At 51.2% G+C, this 12,543-nt stretch overlaps 1 protein-coding gene across 2 annotated transcripts in view; it reads left to right on the forward strand.

Moving 5' to 3' along the window:
• Positions 1–12,543, forward strand: part of KIAA1671 — a 188,594-nt gene that overhangs the window by 67,276 nt on the left and 108,775 nt on the right. For both annotated transcript variants that reach the window (XM_081252305.1, XM_081252306.1), the window contains exon 6: positions 7,773–7,898. In XM_081252305.1, coding sequence (XP_081108431.1) covers positions 7,773–7,898 — 126 coding nt within the window. The remainder of the gene's footprint in view (positions 1–7,772; positions 7,899–12,543) is intronic.

Here is a 12,543-nt window from a genome sequence, read left to right on the forward strand (position 1 = left end):
GGAGACGCCTGGGGAGCAGCGCAGGTCACCTCTGGGTGGTCCTGTCCAAGGGGCAGGGGACCTGGGGTATTTGTTTCCTAGTTCCCCTCTGTCCTTGCCTGAGGCTGTGTCTGGGGCTTTTACCATTCAGACTCCTCTGACCTGGCTCAGTGGTGGAGAGGAAAATCCTCACGCAGCATTGGCCTGTACTTGAGTGGTGGGTAGGGCACCCACAACGTCTGCTGCAGGTATGATCACCTTGTTCAGATGGAAAAAACTGAGGCTCAGAGAGGTTCAGTAACTTACCCCAAGTCACAAAGCACCAAGTGGCATAGCCAGTGTTTGCACCTAGGTCTGGCCCGATACCCGAGCTTTCAGTGGAATGAGAGATCATGAAGGTGGGGAAGAAATCTGAGGCATGGAGTCAGCCCTCGGGAAGCTTTTGATCTCTGTGTGGAGGTGGGACACGGTGATTGACGGCCAGGAAAGGATGTGGTGCAGAGTGAGGCGCTGGAGAAGACGCCCAGGGAGACATCCCGGAGGAGGCCCTGGCCTGAGCCCCCCGTTGAGGGATGGATATGAATTCGGATGGGCTGATTAGGGGAGGGGAGGGCATTCTTGGTAGGAGCACAGCATGGGCAAAGGTTCAGAGGTGGGAAAAAAAACGGCATGCCCTGGGGCCAGTGTGGTAACTGACTACGGGGCCCTTCCTGTCACCCCCCATCCAACCTAGAAAGGGATGTTATGGAAATTAAGCGATAGGAGAACTCACCTAAGGTTCAGGGCATGTAAGTGGTGGAAGCGGACTTTGAACCCACGTGTCTTCCAATGACCATATTCAGGCTTGCGTTGGAATCTCCGCTCTGCTGCTCACCGGCTCAGCTGTGTGCAGAGCAGGCACATGGCCTCCCCGAGCCTCAGTTTCCCCCTCTCTGGAGTTAGGAGTTAACGGGGATTCCTTCCTTGAGGCACTGCGACCAGGCGGAGAGGAGGTAAAGTGCCCAGCATGGGTCGGGCAGGCAGCGGGCTCCGCAGATGCGCCTCCAGGAAGGGTTTTGCCTCCCTCCCCCCTGCCCCCCCCGCCCCCCCCCGCCCCGGCTCCAGGCTGTTGTTTTGGGGAAGGGAGAGAGGGAAGAGGCCATGGAAATGTGACACTGCATGTGCGTGCCAGCGCCTGGCTGAGGGGCCCGCCAGCAGCGGGAGACTCGGGGCCTCGTGGAGGGGCCACCCCAGCCCGGCCTTGGACACCCGCCCGGGGTGCCGGGGCCCCAGGAGCGCTCATTGTCAGGGGATCTGTTTTCTCACAAAGGGGACTGGGAAGCCTTGGAACAGCTCCCCGTTCCTCTTCTCTCCTGCCCAAAGATCTTTGGTTCTTGACCTTTAAAAAATAAATAAGAGCCGAACAGAAGTAAAAAATGTTGGTGGTTGAAAATTCAAACCTTACAAGAGTGTATAACGTGTATAGAGAAATGTCCCCGCAGATCCCTTTCCTTTCCCGTCCCCCAGATGCAGCCACTGTTACGGTTTTTGATCTCCTTGGAGACTTGCCTACACTCCAGAGTGGCTTACCCATCGCATATGTATTGATTTATAATTGTTGTATTTTTCTTATTGCAAAAGTAGTGAATGCTTGGGCACAATTTAAAATATTATTGAAACATACGGTGTAGGATGGAAAGCTCCCCCAAATGAGGACCCTCTGGTGCACTGGGACCCTCCCCTCCAGGCCTGTTGGTGGTTCTGGGCCATGGGCAGCTTTGCTCCCAGGGCGCATTTGGCAAAGTTTGAGACGTTTTTTGTTGTCGTAACCAGGGAAGAGTTTGCTCCTGGCATCTACTGGGTGGAGACCAGGGGTGCTCCACAACATCCTACAGTGCAGCCCCCAACACAGAGAATCATGGAGCCCCAAATGTATGTAGATCTCAGGCTGGGGCACCCTGGCCCAGACACAGATAGGTAAATGCATACTATTCTGTGGAAACATGGCAGCATTCTTCAGAAAATCTCACAACTTGCTTTGTTTTTTTCTGTCATGTATTTAAAAATTTTTTTTAAATTTTTTGTAAAATTTTTAAAGATTACTTTCCATTTACAGTTATTACAAAATATTGGCTATATTCCCCGTGTTATACAATACATCCTTGAGCCTATTTACACCCAGTAGTTTGTACCTGACCCCCGCCTCATGCTTATGTTGCCCCTTCCCCCCATGCCCCACTGGTAACCATTAGTTTGTTCTCTATATCTGTGAGTCTCCTTCTTTTTTATTATATTCACTAGTTTGTTGTATTTTTTAGATTCCGCATATAAGTGATACCATACAGTATGCGCCTTTCTCTCTCTGACTTATTTCACTTAGCATAATGCCCTCCAAATCCATCCATGCTGCTGCAAATGGCAAAATTTCGTTCTTCTTAATGGCTGAGTAATATTCCAGTGTGTGTGTGGCACACACATATACACACACATGCACAGCACATCTTCTTTACCCATTCATCTGTTGATGGACATTTACATTCCATACCTTGGCAATTATAAATAATGCTGCTGTGATCATTGGGGTGCATGGATCTTTTTTAGTTAATGTTTTTTGTTTTTCTCAGATATACACCCAGATACTTGCTTTTAAAACGTTAACAGAAAAAAAATAGTGCATATATAATCACCTTACTATTTTTAATGGTTGCAAAGTATTTCATTATGTGACTGAGCCCAAGCTTTTTTTTATCCAGAGTTTTGTGGACGGACGTTTGGGTTGATTTGAGTTCTAGGGCTTCATTGAGCATCTTGAGGTGCATCTCTGCTTCCTTGGGTGAGGATTTCCTGATTGACAGCCAGTTCTGCTCATGTGCCCCACATGGGGTGTGATTGCAATTAAAGTTATTCCTCCCTCCCTCCCTCCTCTCCTCTCCTCTCTTCCCTTCGTTCTCACTCTTTCTTTCTTTTTCACTTAACATTTATCAGAACTTTGTCCCAGGCCCAATTATAGTATTTCATTTCATCAAATGATTTATTTTCATTTCAAGAGAGAATATTTTCACATGGCTCCAAAAATACTTATAAAGTAAAAATTCCCCCAGACCTCTCATTCTCCATCCCTCCCGTTCCTCCTCATCCTGTAGTCATATTCTTTTCTGCCCAAATTCTTTTAGAGTTTCTTTCCAGAAATTCAAGCAAATGTGAATACGTAAGTCTTGTTTTTCCTTCCCTTTTCCATAAAAGAGAGCATTCTGTAAGAGTGGTTGAAACTTTGGTTGCCTATGGGTAAGTCCTAAAAGACAGCAGTGCAGGGGCTTCCCCCCAGACCAATTTGGCTGAAGTCTCTGGGGTGTGGCCTGCCTTTGTCAGTTTTAGAAGCTCCCCTGGAGATTCTTTGGTGGAGGGTCAATGCTGAACCCACAGATCTGCTACCTGCCTTTTTTTTTTTTGTATAAAGCCTCTTCAAGAACTTTTGCATTCAGCCTGCAGATAGCGAGCGTCCTCATTGTTTCTAACTGCTGCATAGTAGAGGTGGATGATATTTCCCACCTTTTCCTATTTACAAACCATGTATGTGCAGGTATATCTGCGGGTTCAGAATGGCGATTGCCCTTCCACGGGGGAAGGGGGCTGTGATTTTGCAGGACTGCCAGCGTGCCATGCAATGGAGCTGTACCAGTTCACATCCTCCCAGTGATGACAGGGCCCCGTCTTCCCTCAGCCTTGCCAGCCGGCTGGGTTATCAAACTTTTGGAGCTCATGCCCCCAGTGAGTGCCCTCCATCTTGTCATTTGTGTGTGAGGCCATTTGTATTTCCTTCCTATAACCTGCTGTCTTAAGTTCCGCCACTTTTCTTTTGGAAAAAGAATTCTTCATTAGGAAGATGAACACTTTGTACTTTCATGATTTGACTTCTTCCTGGAAACAGCCCTGGACTGCAAGTGGGGCAGACCTGGCATTGGGCAGGCCTAGCTTTGTGACTTACCAGCTGTGTGGCTCTGGACACCTTGCCAGACCTCTCTGAGCCTCAGTTTCCTCACCTGTAGAATGGGAATCCTGCTTGTCTCATGGACTTGCTGGAGATATATCACAAAGTAACATATAGTCAAGTGCCTGGCCCAGGGCCTGATGAGGAGAAGGTTTGTGGAAGTCAGAGGGATGCACTTAGGATCAACCTTCATCTCTTCACACGTTGAATAAGTGTACGAGTCTGGTGTCGGGCCCTGTTCTGGGCACCAGGGCTGCTGGGAGGGCCCAGTCCACTGTATCAGGCTGTGCCGTCCAATACGGCGGCCACTAGCCACGTGTGGGTCTTTCAATTTAAATTAGTTAAAATTAAGTAAGATCCAAAATTCAGTTTCTTCGTCACACTGGACACATCCAAGTGCTCAAAAGCCACAAGTGGCCCATGGCCATGGTATCGGTCAGCCCAGATGGAGAACCTCGCCATAATCACAGAGTGTTCTAGCAGACAGGGCTGGTCCAGATGGGCAAGCAGAGTGAGTGAGTGGGATCATTCAGAGAGTGGTAAGTCCTGGGGAGATAGAGTAACCTCCCTGTCACCCCCTTTCTCTAAGGGGTGGTCTCATGGGAAGGGACTTGACAGATGCCATGTGAGTGATGGGAGCACCCCAGGCAGGCTGGGATCTGCGGGGAAGAGGCACAAGCGGCGAGTGAAGATGCCCCAGCATGGAGATGAGCTGGTCCTGGGGATGCTGGAGGGACCCCAGTGGGCCCTGGGATGCTGGCCAGAGCTGAGCTGGGGAGGGGAGGAGGGGCCAGAGCGTAAGGGAGCTAGCAAAGGGTTCTGAGCTGCTGCTACCATCCGCGTCTCAGAGAGACCCCTGGCTGCCCTCTGGGCGAGGGTGGAAGCAGGGAGGCCCGTGAGGAGGCTGCCGTGGTCCCCAGACAGGTGACAGGGCTTGCACCAGGGTGGTGGCTGTGGAGGGGATAGCAGCATCTTTTGAGGAGGTGGTGACAGCTTTATTGAGATATAAATTCATGGCCCATGCAATTCACCCATTTAAAGTGAACAGTTAATTCAGTGACTTTTAGTATATTCACAGAGTTCTGCAACCATAATCACATTCAATTTTAAAATATCTTCTTCATCCCCCAGAAAGCCCTGTACCCACTGACCAGTCACTTCCTGTTCTCCTAATACCCTCCAGGCCCAGGCAACCATTCATCTACTTTCTGTCTCTATAGATTTGTCTATTCTGGACATTTCATATAAATGAAATCACACGAAGTGGTCCTTTGTGACTGACCTCTTTCACTTAGCATAATGTTTTCAAGGTCCATCCGTATTGTAGCATATATTAGTAGTTCATTCCTTTTTATGGCCGAATAATATTCTGCAGTATAGATGCACCCCATTTTATTTATCCATTCATCGGTGATGGGCATTTGGGTTGTTTCCACTCTTTAGCTATTATGGAGGAAGGTGGTATGAACATTCCTGCACAAGTTTTTTATGCTTTCATTTCTTTGGCTATGTACCTGGGAGTGGCATTGCTTGGTCACATGGTAATAACTCCAGGTTTCACCTTCGAGGGGCTGTCAGACTGTTTTCCAAAGCAGCTGCACCATTTTGCATTCCCACCAGCAGTGTATGAGGGTTCTAATTTTTCTGCATCCTAGTCAACATTTGCTATCATCTGTCTTTCTGATTCTAGCCATCCTAGTGAGTGTGAAGTGATATCTCACAGTGGTTTTTTTTAAATTGAGAAATAATTGACATGTAATGTTATATCAGTTTCTGATGTACTACATGATGATTCCGTATTTGTATATATTGCAAAATGATCATTGTGGTTTTGATTTGCATTTCCCGTTGAGCATCTTTTAACGTGCTTATTGGCCATTTGTGTACCTTTTTGGAGTAATGTCTATTCAGATCCTTTGTCCATTTTTAGATTTGTTTGTTATTTTATTATTGAGCTGTAATTATTCTTTGTACATTCTGGATACAAGTGCCTTATGAGACATAATGATCTGCAGGGATGTTCTCCCATTCTGTGGGTTGTCTTTTCACTTTTTTAAAATTAATCAATCAATTAATTAATTAACTTCTGGCTGCGTGGGGTCTTGTTGCTGCGCACGGGCTTTCTCTCGTTGCGGCGAGCAGGGGCTACCCTTCTTCGCGATGTGCGGGCTTCTCATTTCGATGGCTTCTCTTGCTGTGGAGCACAGGCTCTTGGCGTGCGGGCTTCAGTAGTTGTGGCACGCGGGATCAGTAGTTGTGGTGCACGGGCTTAGTTGCTCCGTGACATGTGGGATCTTCCTGGACCAGGGATAGAACCCGTGTCCCCTGCATTGGCAGGCGGATTCCCAACCACTGCGCCACCAGGGAAGTCCCACTTCTCACTTTCTTAATGGTGCCCTTTGAAGCATCAAAGTCTTTCATTTTGATGCGGTCTAGTTTACTAGTCTTTTGTTGCTTGAGCTTCTGGTGTCCTATCTAAGAAACCCTTGCCTAATCCATGAAGGTCATGAAGATATAAGCCTATATTTTCTTCTAAGAGTTTTCTCCTTTCGGCTCTGACATTTAGGTCTTTGATCTATTTTGTGTCGATGTTGGTATATGATGTGAGGTTTGCAGCATGTTTTGAAGGCAGTGTCAGCTTTGTTGATGGGACGGAGAGAAAGAGGAGACAGAGAGTGACCCGAGGGTCTTGGCCTACCCAGCTGGTGACGGGGACAAGGTGGGGAGGAGCGATTGGAGAGGAGGAATGGAGAGGCCTGTTTTGGGCACATGAGGTCTCAGACCAGTGTGAGCAGTGACCATAGGTGGTAAGTGGGCAATGGGATCTGCAAGTCTGGAGTCCCAACACAGAGAGACAGAAACCGGGCTCGTCCGTGTATACACGGGATTTATTTAAGCCATGGGGTGTGATAAGAAACCCCAAGGGAGTGATGTAGAAGAGGAGGCTGCGTGGCTGGCCTGAGTCACACTTTCACATGTCCCTCTGAGATGCAGGGAGCCTGAGAAGGAATAGCCAGGGAGGTCAGAGGAGAACCAGAGAGCCTCATAAGGCATCAAAAAAGAGGCTGTGAGGCAAGGGATCAGGAACCCAGCCATGCTGTTCACTCATGCTATGTGTTCTTAAGCAGATGCCGTCCCTCTCTGGGCAGGGACAGTGTGAGGTATGTAAAATCCACATTCTAGAGTCCTGTGTTTACTGGCTTGTGACTGTATCCCCTTATATATAAAAATAACAGGATTCATATCAGCACACCTACTCCATTGTATTCATGTACCATTTCTCTGTATGTGTGCACACGTGTTTGGATGCATGGAAAGATGTCTAAAATGAGGTCGTCAGAGTTGCCAGTGGCAGTGATGAGGCAGGCTAACATTTACGGAGGGCTCCCCACATGCCAGGCAGGCATGGGCGAGACTAGGGTGAAGCCAACCAGGCACCCAGGTCTTACGCACATCTGCCCCCTGGTGGCAGCACTGAGTCACATGCTTTCCATGGGCTGGTCCATCCCTGAACTGAGGACGATTATTAGGGGGTCTTTCCCCACATGGTCAAGGCTCAGAGAGGTTAAGGAACACAGCTGAGATCACACAGTTACTAAGTGGCTGAGGCTGGGCTGAACCAAGACCTGCTGATCCTACATATTACCCCCGTTCATTGAGGTGGACCACCTGCCATGAGATGGTGCGGGGTTGGGGGATGGAGCATCTGGTGCTTTAATTTTCTTCTTTGCCCTTTTAGGTCAGAATGGACTCTCTCGGTGTGACATATTCTTCCTGCAAATAGGGAAGCCCCAGTAAAGTCCTCTTCTTGTGTCCTGTGCCTCAGGTGCCAGCGGGGAGGGAGTTTGCCCTCCAGGATAATGAGCTGCTGCTCCAGCAGGTGATCCCTGTGGCCGCGGGCCCCCGGAGAAGCCACAGCTTCTGCAAGGACAAGAGGAGTGGGCCCTTCGTGGTGAGTGGTGCTGGCATGGCCAGAGTGGACGCAGTTGAGAATGTCCCAGGCTGGCCCCAGGGCCTGAGGGGGACGGGGACAGGCAGATGACTGTCTGGGAGCCTGGTGTTGTCTGACTGTGCCATGGTTCATGACGTGGAGGGTGTTTGGTGGCTCTGCTGGGGAAGCCTTCTCCCCTCGTGGATTTTTTGACCCCTTGTGGAGGGGTAGCCCCTGCTGCTTGGCGTGGAGCAGTGAGGAGAACACGTGCTGGGGTCCGAGAGCCCTGGGTTCGAATCCCAGCACTGTCTCCTCCTTTCAGCCTCTTTGAGCAATTTTTATTAATTTCTCTGCACCTCAGTTTGTTCACCAGGAGAACAAGGCTGTGATTCCTGCTTCTTTTGCGCCGCGGGGAGGATGGAGTAGGACTGCGTGGGGCCCAGCACGTGGTAATTCAGACAGTGATTGATAGTGTGGTGACAACAGGAGGAAGGCGGGGTTAAGCTGCTTCTGGAGCCGGATCGCCTGGGTTCACATCCTAGCTGTGCATGCAGATGGGCACCAGCCCTCAGTTTCCTCATCTGTAAAATGGGGGTAGTAATAGCATCTACTTCACAGGGCTGATGTGGGGTTCAGATAAGATAATTTGAGAAGTGTTTAGCTTGGTCCCGCGTACACGGTCAACACTTTAAGTGTTACGTTACCATTATTATTATCGTTGTTGTTGTTGTTATTCTTGTTTTCGAGTGTCCTTTTGGCTGTCACTGAGCTCTGTCTCCTCAGCCAGCACTTCCTCCCTCTCAGCCTGTTTCCTCACTTGTGGAAGCAAGTAGGTAACTGAGGCGGCGGGACCCCAGGGGAACCCCCTTCCCTGGAGCCTCAGTGTCCCCAGCTGGGTTCCAGGGCTTTACCATGTCTGAATTTCCGTGATTTTCTTTTCTGTATTTTTTTCTTTTTACTTTTGCTCCATGATCCTGGGAGATCTGCTGAGCTCTGCATTTCCTCCTGCAGTCCCTCCCGGGCCCTGGGCCCCACGTGGGGACATCTGAGATAAGCCTTTTTTAATGAGGCAACACCAGCTCTGTGCCTGAGATCATTCTGAGTGCAAGGCTGCATGCATTTCAGTGGTTATCTGTGCCCGGTGTCACGTCTCCGAGATGTGGGCTCCTGCAGCATTGAAGCCTGAGGTCCATTCTGTCTAGCTTTATGGCCACGGGCAAGAGACTTCACTTCCCTAAACCTTGGTCTCCTCCTCTGTAAAATGGGTGAAGACACCGCCCGAGACCTGATGGGAGAGTGAAAAGGCCTGACTGTGGGGCTGGGGGTGACAGCTCCCATGCAGGGACTCAGACGTTGGCTGAGAAGCCCTGGAAAATTCCTCAAGTGTCCAGATCTCAGCCACCGATTTCTTTCTCACCCTTGTCTCCATTCCCTCTCAGGCACTGACTCAGCTTATCTAATTGTGTGTGTGTGTGTGTGTGTGTGTGTGAGAGAGAGAGAGAGAGAGAGAGAAGACAAAGGCCATGGAGTGAAGAGCATTCAAACCCTGTCTTTTTACAGTCTCTGCTTGCTGGCCCCTCCCCTTTCTCCCTCTGTCACTGAGGAGCCTTTGTCCATGGAGTCGTCAGGTGGCTCCCTCCTTCTGGCCCCCAAGGCCCCTGCCCCATTGCTGCCTGCTTGATCACCTCTCCCCCGGAGGTGGATGGGTTGGGGTACTGAGCCTGAGCAAGACAGAGCTGGGGCCCCAGACCTCGGTTCCCTGCTTTCAGGACTGACACCTGCAATTCCAGGTAGTGACCACCAGGGTGGTGGTGGTGGTGGTGTTCGCACTTTCTGATGGCTCCAAAAGCCTGTCTGGGGGGACCTCAGCATTGGGGCTCTGGAGGCTGAAAGAAGTAGGTTCAAGTTCTGGCTCTGGCACTCTGTGACCTCAGGCAAGTGGCCTGATGGACCCCAGTGAGCCTCAGTTTTTGCTTCTGTAAAATGAGGCTGGTCCTAAGTGGCCTCCAGGGTATTTTTGTGAGCAGTAAATGAGGTCACTCAGCCCTCAGGAGAGTAAATTCCCAGTTAATGCCTTGGCCGCGGGGATCACTGTTCCCGCTTTCCTTTTCCTCTCCTTCTCTTCCACCTCCCTTGCCCCGTCCTCCTCCTTGTCCTAACTCTCCTCCTCCTGTCGTCTCCCTTTTTTCTCTCCTAGTCCAACTCTCTCATTACGAACGGGGAAACTGAGGCCCCGAGAGAGGGCCTGATGTAGGCAGGGCAACCCTGCAGGTGAGGCCTGGGGTCCTGAGCCCTTGGCCCTGCCAGCTGCCCCTACCCCTCTGGAGGTAGGAGGTGGTCAGTCCTGCGTTTTATACTCTGTGGTATGTTTGGGGATTTACTCACTAGTGGATAAACGCCATCCGCCGTTACTCCCGTCACTGTTTTGATTGATGACTTTGTACTGTTGACTTCCAATTGAGATTCAGGTTCATCTCCCTTTTTTGAGTCTGTGCTCCAGGCCTTGTCAGTCCCCACTCCCCACTCATGTTAGGGAATATGAATCCCATTTTGCAGAGGAGGAAACTGAGTCTCAGAGAGGTTAAGCCACTTGCCCAAGGCCACACAGCAAATGGAGGAGCTGGAATGCATACTGGGCCTGTTTCGCCTCCAGCCTTGGCCCTGGACCCCTTCTGCCTCAGGCCTGTGCTTTTGGCCTGGGACCACCCTGCCAGCCCCTCTCTCCCGTTGGACCTGCAGTGCTTGGGGCATCGCTCACAAGGAAACAAGACAGCCAACCAAGCCCCGGGGCTGAGAATGTGATATTTGTCCAGCACAGGGTTGGCCACCCTCCGAAGGGTACCTGGGACCAACTAGGGCTGATGCCCTGCTGATCTGCAGAGCCCTGCCCACCCCAGCTGGTCAGACCCTGAGCATGAGGTCAGACCGGTTCCACCCAGCCGCTTCATAGAGACGGCAAACGAGTGAGTTTAGCACTGGGGCCTCTCTTTTTTCCCTCTGTAAAGTGGTGGATTGCAGGAATAACAGTGCCCACCACAGTGCTTACTGGGTGGCGTAGATACTACTTTATCCCCATTTTACAGGTGGGAAAACTGAGGCTCAGAGCCAGTAAGTGCCTCTCCCAAGGTCTGAGTCTACCTCATCGTGTGGTAGGAGGATGGGGCTGAAATGAGATGATGCTTATAAAGCACTGATGGAGGGCAACTGCCTGATAAATGTTACTGTGTTTTTGTTTGGGGTTTTTAAAAAATAAATTTATTTATTTATTTATTTATTTATTTTTGGCTGCGTTGGGTCTTGGTTGCTGCGCACGGGCTTTCTGTAGTTGCGGGGAGCGGGGGCTACTCCTCGTTGCGGTGCGCGGGCTTCTCATTGCCGTGGCTTCTCTTGCTGTGGAGCATGGGCTCTAGGCGCACGGGCTTCAGTAGTTGTGGTACACGGGCTCAGTAGTTGTGGCTCACGGGCTCTAGAGCTCAGGGCCAGTAGTTGTGGCGCACGGGCTTAGTTGCTCCGCGGCATGTGGGATCTTCCCGGACCAGGGCTCAATCCCATGTCCCCCGCATTGGCAGGCGATTCTTAACCACTGCGCCACCAGGGAAGTCCCACTGTGTTGTTAATTATGGTTTGCCGTCAGCTGTTTTTTTCCTCTACGTTCTCTCAAAGAGCTGCTGATGGAACGGGAAGTCGTCCCCTCTTAGGAGTTTTTTTTGCCATTGAGGAAACGGAGGGCAGGGGAGGGGAGGTGTTCTGTCCGGGGTCCCACGGCAGCTGGGCTGGGCTGGGCTGGGACTGCAGTTCTGAGTCCCTGGCCGGGGCTCTCTGCTCTCTCTGCTCCCCTGCTCCTTTCAGGGCCATCCTTAGGACCTCCGGTCGTGTGGCAGGTCCTAGTCCTACGCCCAGCCTCCTCCCTCCCCCACCCAGGGGTGGTGGTGGATGGGCGCACCCTCTTTTCCTCATAAAGTGAGGCTTTGGCTTGCACTCGTGCTGGGATTGTAAAACACGGTGACTCAGTCATGGACCACGACCTTGGGTCATGGTTCACCCCAGAGGCCCCTCCCGTGACCGTGAAGGCACAGATTCACTGGCTCTGGGGCTTCCCTGCGATGTGGCACATGGGCCTCTGGTAACCTCAAGAGTGTTCTCCCAAATCCCCAGACCCGTCAGTCAGCATTTGGTGGCTCATCGAGTGATGAGTTCACCCCCTCGTGAGCCTACTTTGTGCCAGGCCCTGAGTGAGGGGGCCCTGGAGAGTCTCTCACTCAGTTTCCTCGGGTCCACAGTCCAGGCGGGCCTGGAGGTGGCCCAGGAGGGCGTAGTTAGGTGAAGGCGGGCACTCAGGAAGTAGGGACAATGCATGCAAAGTCGTGGAGGTGAGGTGAAGCGAGAGGCGTGTCGGGGGGTCAGTGACCAGCCCAGTTGGGCTGAGATGGAACATTTCGGGGGTTCAGTCTTTCTTTTTCTTTCTTTTTTTTTTTTTTTTGCGGTACGTGGGCCTCTCACTGTTGTGGCCTCTCCCGTTGCGGAGCACAGGCTCCGGACGCGCAGGCTCAGCGGCCATGGCTCACGGGCCCAGCCGCTCCGCGGCATGTGGGATCTTCCAGGACCGGGGCACGAACCCATGTCCCCTGCATCGGCAGGCGGACTCTCAACCACTGTGCCGCCAGGG

This window comes from Mesoplodon bidens, assembly GCF_964165515.1.
Source record: "Mesoplodon bidens genome assembly, chromosome: 13".
Classification (NCBI taxonomy): Eukaryota; Metazoa; Chordata; class Mammalia; order Artiodactyla; family Ziphiidae; genus Mesoplodon; species Mesoplodon bidens.